Source organism: Stegostoma tigrinum, chromosome 1 (assembly GCF_030684315.1).
Source record: "Stegostoma tigrinum isolate sSteTig4 chromosome 1, sSteTig4.hap1, whole genome shotgun sequence".
Classification (NCBI taxonomy): Eukaryota; Metazoa; Chordata; class Chondrichthyes; order Orectolobiformes; family Stegostomatidae; genus Stegostoma; species Stegostoma tigrinum.
In genome coordinates, this window is record NC_081354.1 from 38,707,172 (window position 1) to 38,722,578 (window position 15,407).

The 15,407-nt window shown below is 40.2% G+C and overlaps 1 protein-coding gene across 3 annotated transcripts in view; it reads right to left on the minus strand.

The window, feature by feature from the left end:
• etfdh (electron transfer flavoprotein dehydrogenase) overlaps positions 1 to 15,407 on the minus strand; it is a 49,571-nt gene that overhangs the window by 15,829 nt on the left and 18,335 nt on the right. For all 3 annotated transcript variants that reach the window (XM_059644802.1, XM_048540253.2, XM_048540262.2), the window contains exons 3-6: positions 10,001 to 10,230; positions 8,889 to 8,970; positions 8,508 to 8,626; positions 4,682 to 4,759 (exon numbers count right to left, since the gene is read on the minus strand). In XM_059644802.1, the coding sequence (XP_059500785.1) occupies positions 4,682 to 4,759; positions 8,508 to 8,626; positions 8,889 to 8,970; positions 10,001 to 10,230 (509 nt within the window). The remainder of the gene's footprint in view (positions 1 to 4,681; positions 4,760 to 8,507; positions 8,627 to 8,888; positions 8,971 to 10,000; positions 10,231 to 15,407) is intronic.

Sequence of the window (15,407 nt, forward strand, 5' to 3'; positions counted from 1 at the left end):
GGAGCTAATGACTGTCTCACTGCCACCACAATGCATCCTGCGCCTGCCGCCTCCAAAACCGCCACTGTTGAAATGATCGACTTACTGCTGGCATCATGATCCAGCGCCAGGCCCCTAAAAACACCATCGAAGCGACCTTTCTACACTGAGCCCTGCTGGCGCTATGTTCGGTTCTTGGAGACTGTTTCCCTCACAATGGCCTACACCCCCATACACACTCACTAATGGTAGTGCATGATTGTGCTTAAATTTATGCTGCAAAAGTGTCTGCTTCAACTAGATTTTTAAAAGAAACTTTTATGGCATTGTATATCAGTATTTCTTTAAAATGTGTACTTTTTAAAAAAAAACACTCTGCAAACCTACAGACCAGGTGTTGGAAGGTGGGCTAGACTAAGTACTTTCGTTTTTAAAAAATGACCAGCATCACCTATATTTTGCTTTCAATCTTCTGGATAAAGATCAGGATGTTGCTAGAACTATTATGATGATACCTCCCCACACCTAAATCAACGCAACGATTTTCAACAGCCTCACCAATAACTTCCATTCCATCATAATATTAAGGGAACAGCTGCTCACTGACAATTCCAGAGTGTTTGGTTTCACTTAAGTTCTGCAATAATGTCAGTTTTATATGGTGTGACCTGGATAGCATTTAGATAGTGCCAGTAACAATAATCGCCTACTCGTCAAGACCGAGCCACCATCCTCCAACCACCTTATCCCCACTCGCCCTCTCCTCACAGCAAATTTTTAAAAGGTAAACCATTTTGAAATTTTGCTTATTAGGTTTATAGAGTTGAAACTGTCAGACAGCTATGTGAGCTTTTAAATCATTTTACTGGCATTGGCGCTCTCAGCGTATATTTGTTAACTGCCACTGGCAGCCTTAAAATGTTCACCATAAGTTCAGACTTCATGTGTTGTTTTTTTTTCCTCATTTCATTTAATTTCATTAAATTTCATTTTAGCTTACCTAGAGAATTTAGATTAATATCTAAATAGAGATGTTCAGCAAAGTGATCGCCTAATGTGTGTTTGGCCTCCTCAGTTTAGAAGACATCTTCTTATGAGCAGTGAAATTCTTAGCAAACTAAATCAAAATGCTAACTGAATTGGTAACTTTTATTGGAGGTGGAGTACAATTGTTTCCCTTTCACATGACGATGTGATGCTTCAGTTTTACAGGGCCTTTGTCAGACTTTGAGGATTTGCATTCAGTTTTGGATGCTGCACGATAGAATTGACGTAATGGTCTTGCAAAAGGGACTCTGTGCCGATTTATGGAAAAGATACTGATAATCAAAGGCTTAAATTCTGATGTAGCATAAACATAACTTGTACTTAGAAGAACAAGGATTGTGTTTTCATGCAATTATTATAAATGATTCATCCATCCGATTTTGTAAAAATAAGGAAACGCTTTGGTGTCACAGTTAAAAAAACAGCAATCACCATGCTTTAGGGGTGAACTCAAAGCATTTTCACATATGTGAGGGAGGGCAAATCTGGAACTCATTCATCACTAAAAGTTGTAGATGCTGTATCAACTGAAAATTTCAAACAGAGATTGAATTTTATTCAGTTAAGGTAAAGGGGTTTCAATCAACCACGATCAAATTAATTGTTGCCTCCTGATACCATGTACCACGGTTGAGTGTGGATTTTATTCAAAAAAAAGTGGTGGCACAGTTTTTAGCACTACTACCTCACAGCGCCAGGAACCCAGGTTAGAAGTCACCCAAGGGTGGAAGTCTGTGTGGAGTTTGCACATTCTCCCAGTGTCTGTGGCGTGGGTTTTCTCTGGGCGCTCCAGCTTCATCCCACAGTCCAAAGATATGCAGGCTAGGTGGATTGGCCATGTTAAATTGCCCATTGTGTTCAGGGATGTGTAGATTAGGTGGATGGCTCTGGGTGGAATGTTATGAGGGTCAGCATGGGCTTGTTGGGCCAAAGGGCCTGTTTCCACACTGTAGGGACTCTATGATCAGCAAGCTCCAAACTGTTCATATCCTGAGTGTCACATCACTTATATGAAACCTTATCTGGACTAGACATAATAAATAAAATGTAGCTGCAAAAGCCTGGCTTCTCACTCTAATGAGTAGTTCTCTTCTTGACACCTCAAAGTCTCTCAATATTCTACAAGCCTCAAATTGGGAGTGGGTTAGAATATGCAGCACTTCTCTGGACATGTGTTGCTGCACTAGTACTCAGAAGCTGAATTCACTGCTTGGCTCACTACCTTTACGGAATGAATTTAAAAACCAACTCTTTGTGCAAAATTCAACTTTTTTAAAATTGGTTTTTGGAATATGGCAGATGGTATTAAAACACCATCTTCCTTACTGCTGTTAGTAGTTGCCTTGAAAAGGTGGTGGCAGTGACACACTTGAACCAATGCAGTCTAGGACTAAAAATAGGCACTTCAGTAGTTGAACTCAGTATTCATCCTCTTCACCACTATCACTAAATGTTCTATCTGCTACCGCAATTTATCATGCTAACTTCAACGGTTGTTCTCAACCATACCAACCTTTCCCGCCAAGACGACAAAGAACGATGAGCTCATATCAATACCAACACATCCAGGCTATACATTATTCATAACTGAATATCACTTTCAAGTTACAAATCATAACGTACTGCTGAAAGAAAAACATTTTGTCAAAGCTTTTCAATTTGCACTCTTCAGTAAAATTTACTCAGAATACCAATTAAAAGGGAAACTCAACATTAGGCTGCATAAGAGAGCACAGATTGGTTGGAAAGTTGTCTATGATTGGTAGAGACAGAGCCATTGAGAATGTATCCATAAAAATAGATCAACAGTTAACACCCAGTCTTTGCTAACATTTTAAAACCAGTCATGTTGACTCTGAATTGTCGAGACATTGAGATATGAAGTATGGGACAGCTGCCACCTATTCTTTTGAGTTGATAGAGAGGCAGTGCATGATCATGTTCTGTCTATAAACATAGAATAGTTTGTGTGTATTGATATACATAGTCTCTAATACGCACAGGAGCATCACATTATGAACCTAAATAATCCAAAATTTAGGGTTGGGTTAGAACAAGTCAGCATGGATTTAGTAAATGGAGGTCGTGCCTGACAAACCTGTTAAGAGTTCTTTGAAGAGGTAACAAGTAGGTTAGACCAGGGAAACCCAGTGGATGTTATCTATCTAGACCTCCAAAAGACCTTTGATAAGGTGCCTCACGGGAGGCTGCTGAGTAAGGTGAGGGCCCATGGTGTTCGAGGTGAGCTACTGGTTTGGATTGAGGATTGGCTGTCTGACAGAAGGCAGAGAGTTGGGATAAAAGGCTCTTTTTAGGAATGGCAACTGGTGACAAGTGGTGTCCCACAGGGTTCAGTGTTGGGGCCACAGCTGTTCACTTAATATATTAATGATCTGGATGAAGGGACTGGGGGCATTCTGGTGAAGTTTGCCAATGGTACAAAGATAGGTGGACAGGCAGGTAGTACTGAGGAGGTGGGGAGGCTTCAGAAAGATTTAGACAGTTTAGGAGAGCGGTCCAGGAAATGGCTGATGAAATTCAACGTGAGCAAATGTGAGGTTTTGCACTTTGGAAAAAGAATACAGACATGGACTATTTTCTGAACGGTGAGGAAATTCGTAAAGCAGAAGTACAAAGGGATCTGGGAGTGTTGGTCCAGGATTCTCTAAAGGTTAACTTGCAGGTAGAGTCCGTGATTAAGAAAGCGAATGTAATGTTGTCGTTTATCTCAAGGGAGTTGGAATATAAAAGCATTGATGTGCTTCCGAGACTTTATAAAGCTCTAGTTAGGCCCCATTTAGAATACTGTGTCCAATTTTGGGCCCCACACCTCAGGAAGGACATACTGGCCCTGGAGCGTGTCCAGCGGAGATTCACACGGATGAGCCCTGGAATGGTAGGTTTAATGTACAGTGAACGGCTGAGGATCCTGGGATTGTATTCATTAGAGTTTAGAATGTTGAGGGGAGATCTAATAGAAACTTAGAAGAATGTATGGCTTAGAAAGGGTGGACGTTGGGAAGATGTTTTTGTTAGGCAGGGAGACTAGGGCCCGTGGGCACAGCCTTAGAATTAGAGGGGGTAAATTTAAAACAGAAGTGAGGAGGCATTTCTTCAGCCAGAGAGTGGTGGGCCTGTGGAATTCATTGCCACAGAGTGCAGTGGAGGCCAGGACATTAAATGTCTGCAAGGCGGAGATTGATAAATTCTTGATCTCACAACGAATCAAGGGCTACGGGGAGAGTGCAGGGAAGTGGATTTGAAAAGCCCAGGAGCCATGATTAAATGGCAGAGTGGACTCGATGGGCTGAATGGCCTTACTTCCACTCCTATGTCTTATGGTTTTATTGCCTTGGTTGTCAGCATAATTTCTGGAGGATTTCCCCTCAAAATCGTATTCTTGCGAATTGTCCTGTTGAGTGCAAGATAAAATGCTTAGGCAACATGTCTCTTTTTCAGGTCACAACAACAGGTTACTCAGGGAAACTAGTAACAGGCAAGAAGAAAAATAGAGCTTTTACAAGATGTGCATGTTGCAAGAACAAATTAAAAAGAATTAGTTGCATCTAATGTAAAATAAAAACCTTTGAAAGGATATATTTATATTCACCTTTTGACAAGTAGCGTTAAAAATCATTTAATTCAAAAACCATACCTTTGGAGAACCATCCTTATGAATGCCAACATCGTTGGTAGAAATCCCTTTAATACTCCCATCTTCATGGAACAAAATCTGGATTGTTCACAAAATATTGCATTTTCTAAGTAAGATGTTTTAAATCAGCAATACATAAAATAGCAGAGACACTACAAATGTGTGAAGATTGGCAAATATTTAGAAATTATTCTCACTGGCATTTGAATTTCTTTGGCAAGTAGTATTGTAGCTGGACAGACCACTCAAAATGGCAGAATTGGATAGTACACCAGACATGCTGGGAAATCAAGCCAAGCATTGGCCAAAGTATCAATGCAAAGATACTGAAATAAACAAGCTTCAGACCCAGACGGGTAGGTTGCAGCTGCAGACAGCAAAATACATAACTGACTAAGCCTATTTTCCAGGACATCAGGAAACATTGATCTATTTCCGGAACAAAGGGACAACTCTCACACTTATCTGGGAAGCCTGCCTGATTTAATGCCCCTGACACTTTCAGAAATGGAGGACCAAAGACTACCCCTCCATCCGCACGGCACTGCCTGGTTGATCGGACCCAATCAGGGTAATCGATTCCTGATTGTAAGGATTGATTCCCATCAATGGATCAAAAGGGCTGTGGAAGTTTCCAAGGATAAGAATCACCGCAACAACACCCTTGGGAGCGGTAACTTGAGAGCAACTACTGGATGATGCCCCCCGGGACTGCCAGGAGAGGAAGACCAGATGACCATCACCACATGGATGAAGGCCAAGGTCCAGTGTAGTGACATTTGATCATTCCAAGTTAACTTAAAGCACAAGATACTAACAGAGTTACAATATTAATTGTCAGATTTATCGTATTATCGGGTTCTGAGGAAGGGTCACCGGACTCAAAACATTAACTCTGATGTTTTCTTCACAGATGCTGCTAGAACTGCTGATCTTTCAGCAACTTCTGTTTTTGTTCCTGATTTACAGCTTCCACAGTTCTTCCAGTTTTTATTGTATTAATTGTTAGTTTGGAGCATAACCATTATTATAATATTAATAGTATTATAACCAATAAAGATCATTTCATGATGTTATTAAGAGTCGACTCACAGTCCTTTGTGGGATATATGGGTTCAAAACACTGTGGCAAGCGCAATAGAATGTAGACTCTACATAGATCAGTAAATAGTCAGAGTCATATAGCATGGAAATAGATTCATCAGCGCTGATCACTCATCCTAATCTGACCCAGTCCCATTTCCAGCATTTGGCCCATATCCCTCTAAACCATTCCCATTCATAGACTCGTCCAGATGTCTTTTTAATATAATTGTACCTGTCTTCACCACTTCATCTGGCAGCTTGTACCACACATGCACCACTTTCTGTGCGATAACAATTCCCATCGGTTTTTCTTTAGGAAAGTTTACCCCTCTCACCTTAAACCTATGCGCTCTAGCTTAGGACTCCCCTACCCTAATGACTCATAATACAATGTGAGGCTGGATGAACACAGCAGGCCAAGCAGCATCTCAGGAGCACAAAAGCTGACGTTTCGGGCCTAGACCCTTCATCAGAGAGGGGGATGGGGAGAGGGAACTGGAATAAATAGGGAGAGAGGGGGAGGCGGACCGAAGATGGAGAGTAAAAAAGATAGGTGGAGGGAGTGTAGGTGGGGAGGTAGGGAGGGGATAGGTCAGTCCAGGGAAGACGGACAGGTCAAGGAGGTGGGATGAGGTTAGTAGGTAGCTGAGGGTGCGGCTTGGGGTGGGAGGAAGGGATGGGTGAGAGGAAGAACCGGTTAGGGAGGCAGAGACAGGTTGGACTGGTTTTGGGATGCAGTGGGTGGGGGGGGAAGAGCTGGGCTGGTTGTGTGGTGCAGTGGGGGGAGGGGACGAACTGGGCTGGTTTAGGGATGCAGTAGGGGAAGCACTGCCACAATGATGCCACCCGAAGGTTGCAGGAACAGCAACTCATATTCCGCCTGGGAACCCTGCAGCCATATGGTATCAATGTGGACTTCACCGGTTTCAAAATCTCCCCTTCCCCTACTGCATCCCTAAACCAGCCCAGTTCGTCCCCTCCCCCCACTGCACCACACAACCAGCCCAGCTCTTCCCCCCCCACCCACTGCATCCTAAAACCAGTCCAACCTGTCTCTGCCTCCCTAACCGGTTCTTCCTCTCACCCATCTCTTCCTCCCACCCCAAGCCGCACCCCCAGCTACCTACTAACCTCATCCCACCTCCTTGACCTGTCCGTCTTCCCTGGACTGACCTATCCCCTCCCTACCTCCCCACCTATCTTCTTTACTCTCCATCTTCGGTCCGCCTCCCCCTCTCTCCCCATTTATTCCAGTTCCCTCTCCCCATCCCCCTCTCTGATGAAGGGTCTAGGCCCGAAACGTCAGCTTTTGTGCTCCTGAGATGCTGCTCGGCCTGCTGGGTTCATCCAGCCTCACATTTTATTATCTTGGAATTCTCCAGCATCTGCAGTTCCCATTATCTCTGACTCATAATACAATTTGTTATGAGGTTATCCTGCAGCAATGATAAAGATTTTGTGCAAATTATATGCTTTGATTTATTCTCATTTATCAGTGCATTCTTATAGGTGTTTTGTGCATATCTAGTTATGGATTGACTAATCTAGCCCACCTGACGGCAAAAGCAAATCCAACCAGAATCAATACTGGTAAACAATATCTTGAACAATACTATTAAGAATCAATAAAGAGTGTTCCAACTTTTGAAATAAATTATATTACAGAGAGAGACCTGAAGTCTGGGTTGCACTCGTGAAGATTGTGACTTTAAGAGAAAAGACTAATGATTCAAATCAGAATGAGTGAATCACATGTTAAAACTGGAGTCAAGTTCCATAGTGCCTTCCTTAGCAGACAAAAACTAAAAACATTATACCGCTACGTTATACTGAAACATAGTACCAATGGCAAAATGCCTACATTGTTGTTAAACAAAATATAATAAATTCAAAAATTAAAAATAATTAATACTATACAGTAGTTAGTTTTACAAGGCTCCATCTAGGGTCTGATGTTGGTCAGTGCAACTGGATGCTGAAGGAGCCCACAACTTCAGGTGGAATGTGAAGATCCGAGAGTGGAGCCAGAAGCAATGGGAAAACCAGACAGGAGCCCTATAGGTAATCACAGGTAGTGGGATGCAACACTGGGGCAAACCAACAGCTGGAAACCAAGTTCAGGGCCGGGGCAAAACAACAATACAGTTGAACAAGCTATGAGGCAAGGCCAGGCAAGATCAGACAAGGCCTGATGGAATAAGCAGGGGGAGAAGGCCAGGAAGCAACCAGGTCAAGAATGAGGCAAGGACCCATACCCAGGGTTAGAAGAAAAAAAAGAGTGTGTGTATCTGGGATGCAGGCGATGTAGTACCTTAATGAAAGTTGACTTGTGATTGCGACTGATACCAACAATCGTAAATGATGCTCAAATGAAAGTGGCATGCAAAACAAAAAAAAATCCCAAAAGAACAAATAATGTTAAGCTAGGTAATGTTAAATGGGGATTTTCTGTATATTAATTAGGTAAGACAATGATAGAAGAGCAATGTAAAAATGGCAAATCAAGGAAGTGGATGTAGGCTGTATCATTTACTTTCACAGCACCTTTGGGAAGATGGAATGGTCAATTGGGAAAACTTTCCATTAAACCAGTCTTTCTGAGAAGTTACAACACAGAACTCCAACATTTCATGGGATGAATGCACATTTATGATATTGGGATATTAATATATTCCAACTAGCAAAATCAAATCTATGAACAGCTGTATAACAACTATATAGTTTAAAAAACATTATTTACCTCAGAGGCTGCGTACCCTGGGTACAATTCCACACCAAGTTCTTCTGCCTGTTCACTTAACCATCTAACCAAGTGTCCTAAACGTACAATGTAATTTCCATGGTTCCTCATGGGAAGACCTGCACAGAAACCAGAAACAGGAGACATTGTAGAATTTTACACAAGAAAAGTTGGATAAATGAACGCATTGAAAATAATATGTGAAGCAATGTTTTAACTGTATTAGCCCTGTCAACAGAACATAATCTTTTCAAGGTGTTGCAGAATATTTCACTGAGGGGTAATCATTGTTGCAATTCACCACACAAGCTACACAAATTAAAAATTCCCTACTTTGAATTGACAAACAAAGTACCTACAAATAAAATATATTTACTATACCTGGTAACAGTGGAACTGGAATTCTGTATTTCTCTGTTAAAATACTAAATGCATCTTCCTTCACTGGCGTATGTAGTGGAGCCTGTGGTGTACATATTTACAAAATTATGAAACAGCACATAAAAACAAGTTTTTATTCAATTCTAAAAATAATATTCTTATAAATTGATTAAATTCAGGTTTAGAAACATTTTGAACTTGAATGTCAAAATATGTTTACATTGACTTAACAACATGCTGGACTGTTGACTAGAAATTTAAACTCAACTTTAATGTAGAAAAATGTACAAAATTCATTTCTGTTTCTATATTAATTCCTAGATCCAGCTGATCAACTATGATGTGAAACTACAGTATGCTACAGAAAGTTGATTTTAATTTACAAACACACAAAAATGTTAAAATGCCACCAGCTGTTTGGATTGCATATACCTATGGATTCCGCAATGGAATTCCACTGCTACAAATTAGATAAGTATTCCAGCAATCGCCAGCCTTGTACAGCAGAGGCATTAGCTAAATATATTTATTAAAGATTGTATATAGTTCACAGTGGTTAAAATGTATTTTTATGTTACACTACACGTGAATATCTAGTAAATTAAATAAAAACCGTTGCATATCAATACTTATAGCAAGGGTACTTGTTCAACCTTTCTTAAAATACTGAAAAATAAATACAGGCTACGACAACTGGGATAAATCACCTGATCTTCAAAATAATGCTAATTTTTATACCACTGGAGAGTGTGGATTCAGTACTGGAATACAGTATTCAGCCAGGATTTTGTGCCGATGGTTTCTATAATAGGATTGCTAACAAAGTTTGAAGAATGGGCTGCCACCATGGGTATCCAACTTAAAATACCACACAATTGCAAATTACTTTCTCTCTTGTCAGAATCATTTTATCAGTAAAGAATACTGTTACTACAGCCAAAGCAGAACTGTAACACTCCCATCATTACCCATGGTAGGTTGCAAAAATATCTTTAACATTTTTAGTAAAGCAGATTATGTGGTTATTTGGATTCCATACTGTATTATTTTTTCCACTTAAATTGTTGTGGGGGAATAAAAAGCTTACATTCAACTTAAAACTATTTACTTACCCCTCTGTCTTTCCAATCTGGAAACAACTCAATGAGAGCTTTTGGATCCAGGCAAGCCCCTGATAGGATATGTCCACCTATCTGCGCAGCTTTCTCCACCAAACACACTCGTACTTCCTTATCATGTCTTTCGGCCAACTGTTTAAGGTGGATTGCTGCACATAGACCAGCAGGTCCTCCACCTACTATCACCACATCAGCTTCATCTACAAACCGCTCCATGTTGACCCCTTGAAATAGGAAGTAATAACGGAATAAGAATTTTGAACCTACCATGTCAAATTTAAAGGTTCAGGCAGATTTGAAAAATTGTCTGATACTTTATGTTGAATGTAAGAATTTTCCAAAATCATACACCAGATATGAAAAAGTTACACTGGAACGTTGGCAAAATACAAACAAGACTAAAATTGCAAACTTTTTCAATATAAAAATTCACCACTCTGCATATTTTTTCAATGCAATTATAGCAATATGAAACATCATTAAATACAGAATGCTACAAATTGAAAGAAATCAAAGCAATAGAAAATATGTGGTACATTACTTGAATAATGCAATTCATCTGAATGTACTTAAATAAACACCTTCAATAAAATTTCAACTTGGCTCTTGTGTGCACAATGGTAATGTCTCTGCCCTGGACCAGGGTGCCCAGGTTCAAGTCCCACCTGCTTCAGGGATGTGCAATACACTGCTCAGCAGACTGATTATGTTAATGAGTTTGAAGATCTGCATCTCATACACTTACTTTGTTCAGCTAATTCTAAATAATAAATTGTGATCATAGTGATGAACTGAGAATGATACAAACTTCCTCCATCAACATCATGCTACACGCAGAACCCACACTTCCAAAGTCCTCTGTATATCTCATCTAAACGTGAACTGCTTCCATCTTAAAATTTCACAAGAACACTTCCATATTGCCAGGGTGAAGTGTGCTGCAATAACTTTGTACCAGCTAGGCTGGCAATGCTCTTATAAGAAATAATAGTAACACAGGAACAGGAGTAAACCATTCAGCCGATCAAACCTGATCTGCTGTTCTATATCATTACTAATCACCTCTCTCATACCATATCCTTACATTATTGCCATAACCTTTGATGTCATTGATAGATTTTGGGTTACCAATCTTTGCCTCGAATTTACTTCATGACTGAGCCTCCACTAGGGTAGAAGAGTTCCAAAAGAATCATCACCCACTCTGAATGATTTCAGTCTTGTCTTTTATTCATAGATTGAGTCCCCCAGGTCAGACCTGTCATTCAGGGAAAACATCCTTTCTTCATCTGCTCTATCGAACCCTTTAGAAATTTTCTAAGTCTCACCCTGCGTCCTTCCAAACTTTACAGAATACAGGCCCAGTCTTCTCAATCTCTCATAATCCCATCGTCTCAATCATTCTGGTGAGCCTATGCTGCAATTCCTGTATAGGAAGTGATACACTTCCTCAGGCAAGGAGACTAGAAATGCATAGTTCACCAGGTGCAGTCTAACTAGAGTTCAATACAACTGAAGCAAAACTTCTTTGCTCCTGCATGCAAATCCTCTTGTGATAAAAGATTATCTGTTTCCATTCTGATTTGCTAGTTGCACCTGTGTGCTGACATTTAATGTAGGGTGGTCTAGTGGTATTAATCACTGGAATGTAAACCCAAAGACCCAGGGAATGTTCTGTGGACCTGGGTTCGAATGCACACCCCCTCCCTCAACCCCCATCGGCAGAGTGGAATTTGAATTCATTTTCAAAGGAAACCGCGAAATAAGAATCTGATGATGACCATGAAACCATTATCGGTTGTCAGAAAAACACAGATTTGATTCACTAATGTACTTTAGGGAAGGAAATTCCCATCCTTATCTGGTCTGGCCTACATGTGAATCCAGAACTACAGCAACATTACTTGTACTCTAAGTAATTAGGAATAAGCAATAAAATGGTAACCTGGCATTGAAAGTTCAGATTCATATCCACTGAACCCCCCACATCAATTCTCCTTGATTAACCCTTCATAAACCCATGTTGACTCTACCAAATCAGATAATTACTTTTGAAATGTCCAAGTAACTACATTCTTTACAATAGATTCTAGTGTTTTCCCTACTACTGATATTGAGCTAATGTGTTTGTGGTTTCCTGTTTTCTCTCTTCCTCCTTTTTTAAAAGATGGGGTTAAATTTCCAACCTTTCAAACTGCAGGTACCACTTCAGAATTAAAGAACTTTTGAAGATGATTAAAGAATCGACTATCTATGTAGCTATCTCTTTCAACAAAGGTTATACAGTCTTAGGACTTGTCAACTTTCAATCCTATTAATTCCTCCAATACTAATTTCTTTTATTTCCTTATTCTCTCTAGATCCTTGGATCTCAACTATTTCAGGAGAATTCTCATTTCTTTTTCTGAAGATAGGCATAAGGTACTTTTTAAGCTTTCTGCCAATATTCTATTTCCTATTATAAAAATTGTCCTGATGCTGCTAAAAAGAACACTGCACTGATTCAAACAGACCACTCATATGGTGCATTTCCAAGTTGTGATAAAGATATATAACATCCCAAAGGCATATACATGAAGTGATTGTCCTGACATGTACATTGTCAAATTCTGTCAGTGTGCCAAACTGTAAATCTTGTTGAAAACATCTAAGCCATCACACTATCCATCGTGTCTGTGTGTTGACTAAGATTGATACAGTAGCAAGTGCCAATATACTCTTTGCAAATTCTATAAAAGTATTACCTGCTGACATGGGAAGCAATGACACCTACGAAATGCAAACCTTACTTCATTCAACAGTTCATCAATTCCATACAAAGGATCAATAGTGCTGAAGTCTACTTAGGGAAATAATAATGCCTAGATGTGGCAGCAATTGCAGATATATCCACATACCATAAACTTGTGTTAGTCACAATCCATGTAGTCAGTCTAACAGAGACAACAAAAACTGAAGATTACTCAAGAAACATTCGCAGAATTGAATAAGGAAGGAGTACTAAAACACTTCACTTTCTTCTGAATTAATGGAGCTAAATTCTCAGCTCTCCACTGTGGAGGGTCAAGAGGGAAAAGCTGAAACTAGCTCAAGGTAAGTCCAAACTTGAGAGTCCATCTCCGAAACGACATCTTTAGGGGATACTCAGCTTGTGTCACAAAGATGAATGAAGAATTGAAAGAGATGGAAAACAGCAAGGGCGATATTGCTGGTACACAGGAAGATGTGCAGCATGAAGCAGGTACACACAGATCACTCTCAGCAGGAACAACTGCAAAAACATTGGCTTGAGCTCAGGAGAAATGACAGACCTGCAGAAAATGAAGCATCAATAGAAAGGTTCAGGCTCACAAAAAAGTCAAAGAGAAGAAATGCTGAAGGACGTCAGGCAATTAACAGAACAGATTATGAAAGAGAAATTATATTGATAAAATTAGAGGAGTTCATAGTGTAAAAATGAGTTAGAAGCGCTTAAGGCAAAATTGGAATTACAGGGCATGAAAGAAAAATTTGACAATACTAACAGGAATGATAGGTAATATCACTGATGCCTGTAGGCAAATCAACAGCAATTTCAGGCAAAATCACAATCACAAGTTCTCATAGGCTAACTGTAAATAGTTAAACTTTCTTTGGGAAGCAAGAGTACATTGTACGGCTACAATGCCTTCAAGAGAAGGCATCTTGAAGGACTTCCATTGTTGTGTGTATATAATACTGCAAATCTTCCTCGTAGTTAATCTGTTTGGGGTACTTCAGCTGTGGCCTAATCAATGTTCCGTGCAGCTTCAGCGTGACCTCCCTGTTCTTAAAATCTATGCAACAGCTGATAAAGGCAAGTGTCTAGAATGCCTTCTTAACTACCCTATTAACATGTCCTATGACTTTGGGGATCTGTGGAGAAGCATCCCAAGGTTCCTGTGTTTATAAACCAGTTTCCCTTGTGGGATCTTGTCAAAGGTCTGCTGAAATATAGTTAAAATATCATGATGCCAATTCGTGCCTGGGCAGCTGCTTACAACAAACATGGTGTAGACTTGAGGAGAAACAAAAAGGAGAAGGAAGTGTATCTGCCGGATTGGAGAACGAGATGCCAAGTTTCAGAGGGAGCAGGATGGAGCTCAACAGACTAAAGCTGGAAACTGAAGCATTATGAGGTATTAAATGTAGCAGAGGACTCAGGAAAGGGAGCAATTGGGAGGCAATAAACTAATTGCAACAGTAGTGGACATGGCAGATCCAAATGTGAGAGGGGAAACGAAGCAGTTGTCACACTGCTAGTCAAAAACTGTCATGAACAGCTGAACAAAACAGCTAGCAATTGTTGGTGGGTCACGACAAGTACACTGGCACTGATTAGATACACGCCAATGACATTAGCCAAGGAGAAAACCTGCCTTAGCTGACAGATGTGGTCCAAGATCAGCATATCTGATGTTGAGATAAAAACTTTTAAACATGATGTTTCAAGCTTTTTTCACCTGTCTTTTGTCTAAAAGCTCATAAGAGCTACACAAACTAAACAAAAGTCCAAATTTTTTTTTCCAAAAAAATGGACAGCGTTTCAGTTGTATGAAAACAGCAGAAGCAATCAGAGATCACAAGTTCTGCCTCCAAGCACCATATTCAGGATTCGCTGGAGAGGGAAGGTACCCCCAGGATTGTTGATAAAGAGAAGGTTGTTCCTAAAAAGTGCACAAACCTCTTGGAGCAGAGAAATCTATCAAAGAAGCATCAAAATACATCTTTCTGAATGACAGTGCTCTTCTCAATTGAGTGCAGACTGCAATATTCAATTTTAAGTAACAAAAACCCGAAAGAACTGTGGCTGGTGTAAATCAACCAAAAATAGAAATTGCTGGAAAAGCTCAAAACGGTTCTGAGGAAAGGTCACTCAATCCAAAACGCTAACTCTGATTTCTTTAGAGATGCTGCCAGACCTGCTGAGCTTTTCCAACAATTTTTGTTTTCTCTTAAGTAATAGAATGTTGCCTGTAGTGTGTATGAGTACTAGAAGATACCAGCTATGGTGACATGGTTGGTGAAGTGGAGAAATAACAGTATTTGGAACAAAGGGTTGGCATGAGGGATGGAAAGATGTAATGGGGATATGAAGGGCAATGGGAAGTTGGGGAACCAGGCATAAGGTGGCATGGGGAATATGTAGGAAGCGGGGGTGGGGGGACAGTGGAGAATGTGGGAGTTGAAGAATGTTTTATTTTCATTCTTTTTCTTTGAATTTTGAACATGGTCTTTACAGTCCTTAAAGCAGGTTTTCTGTCAGTGTTTTCACCAGGTTTTTCAGGGTTGCCTAGACCCAATTTCAATCCAGTTCATCCTCCCAAACTGAAAAGGATGAGTTATGAAAGGTTGGATTCGTGGAGCCTGGAATTCAGCATTC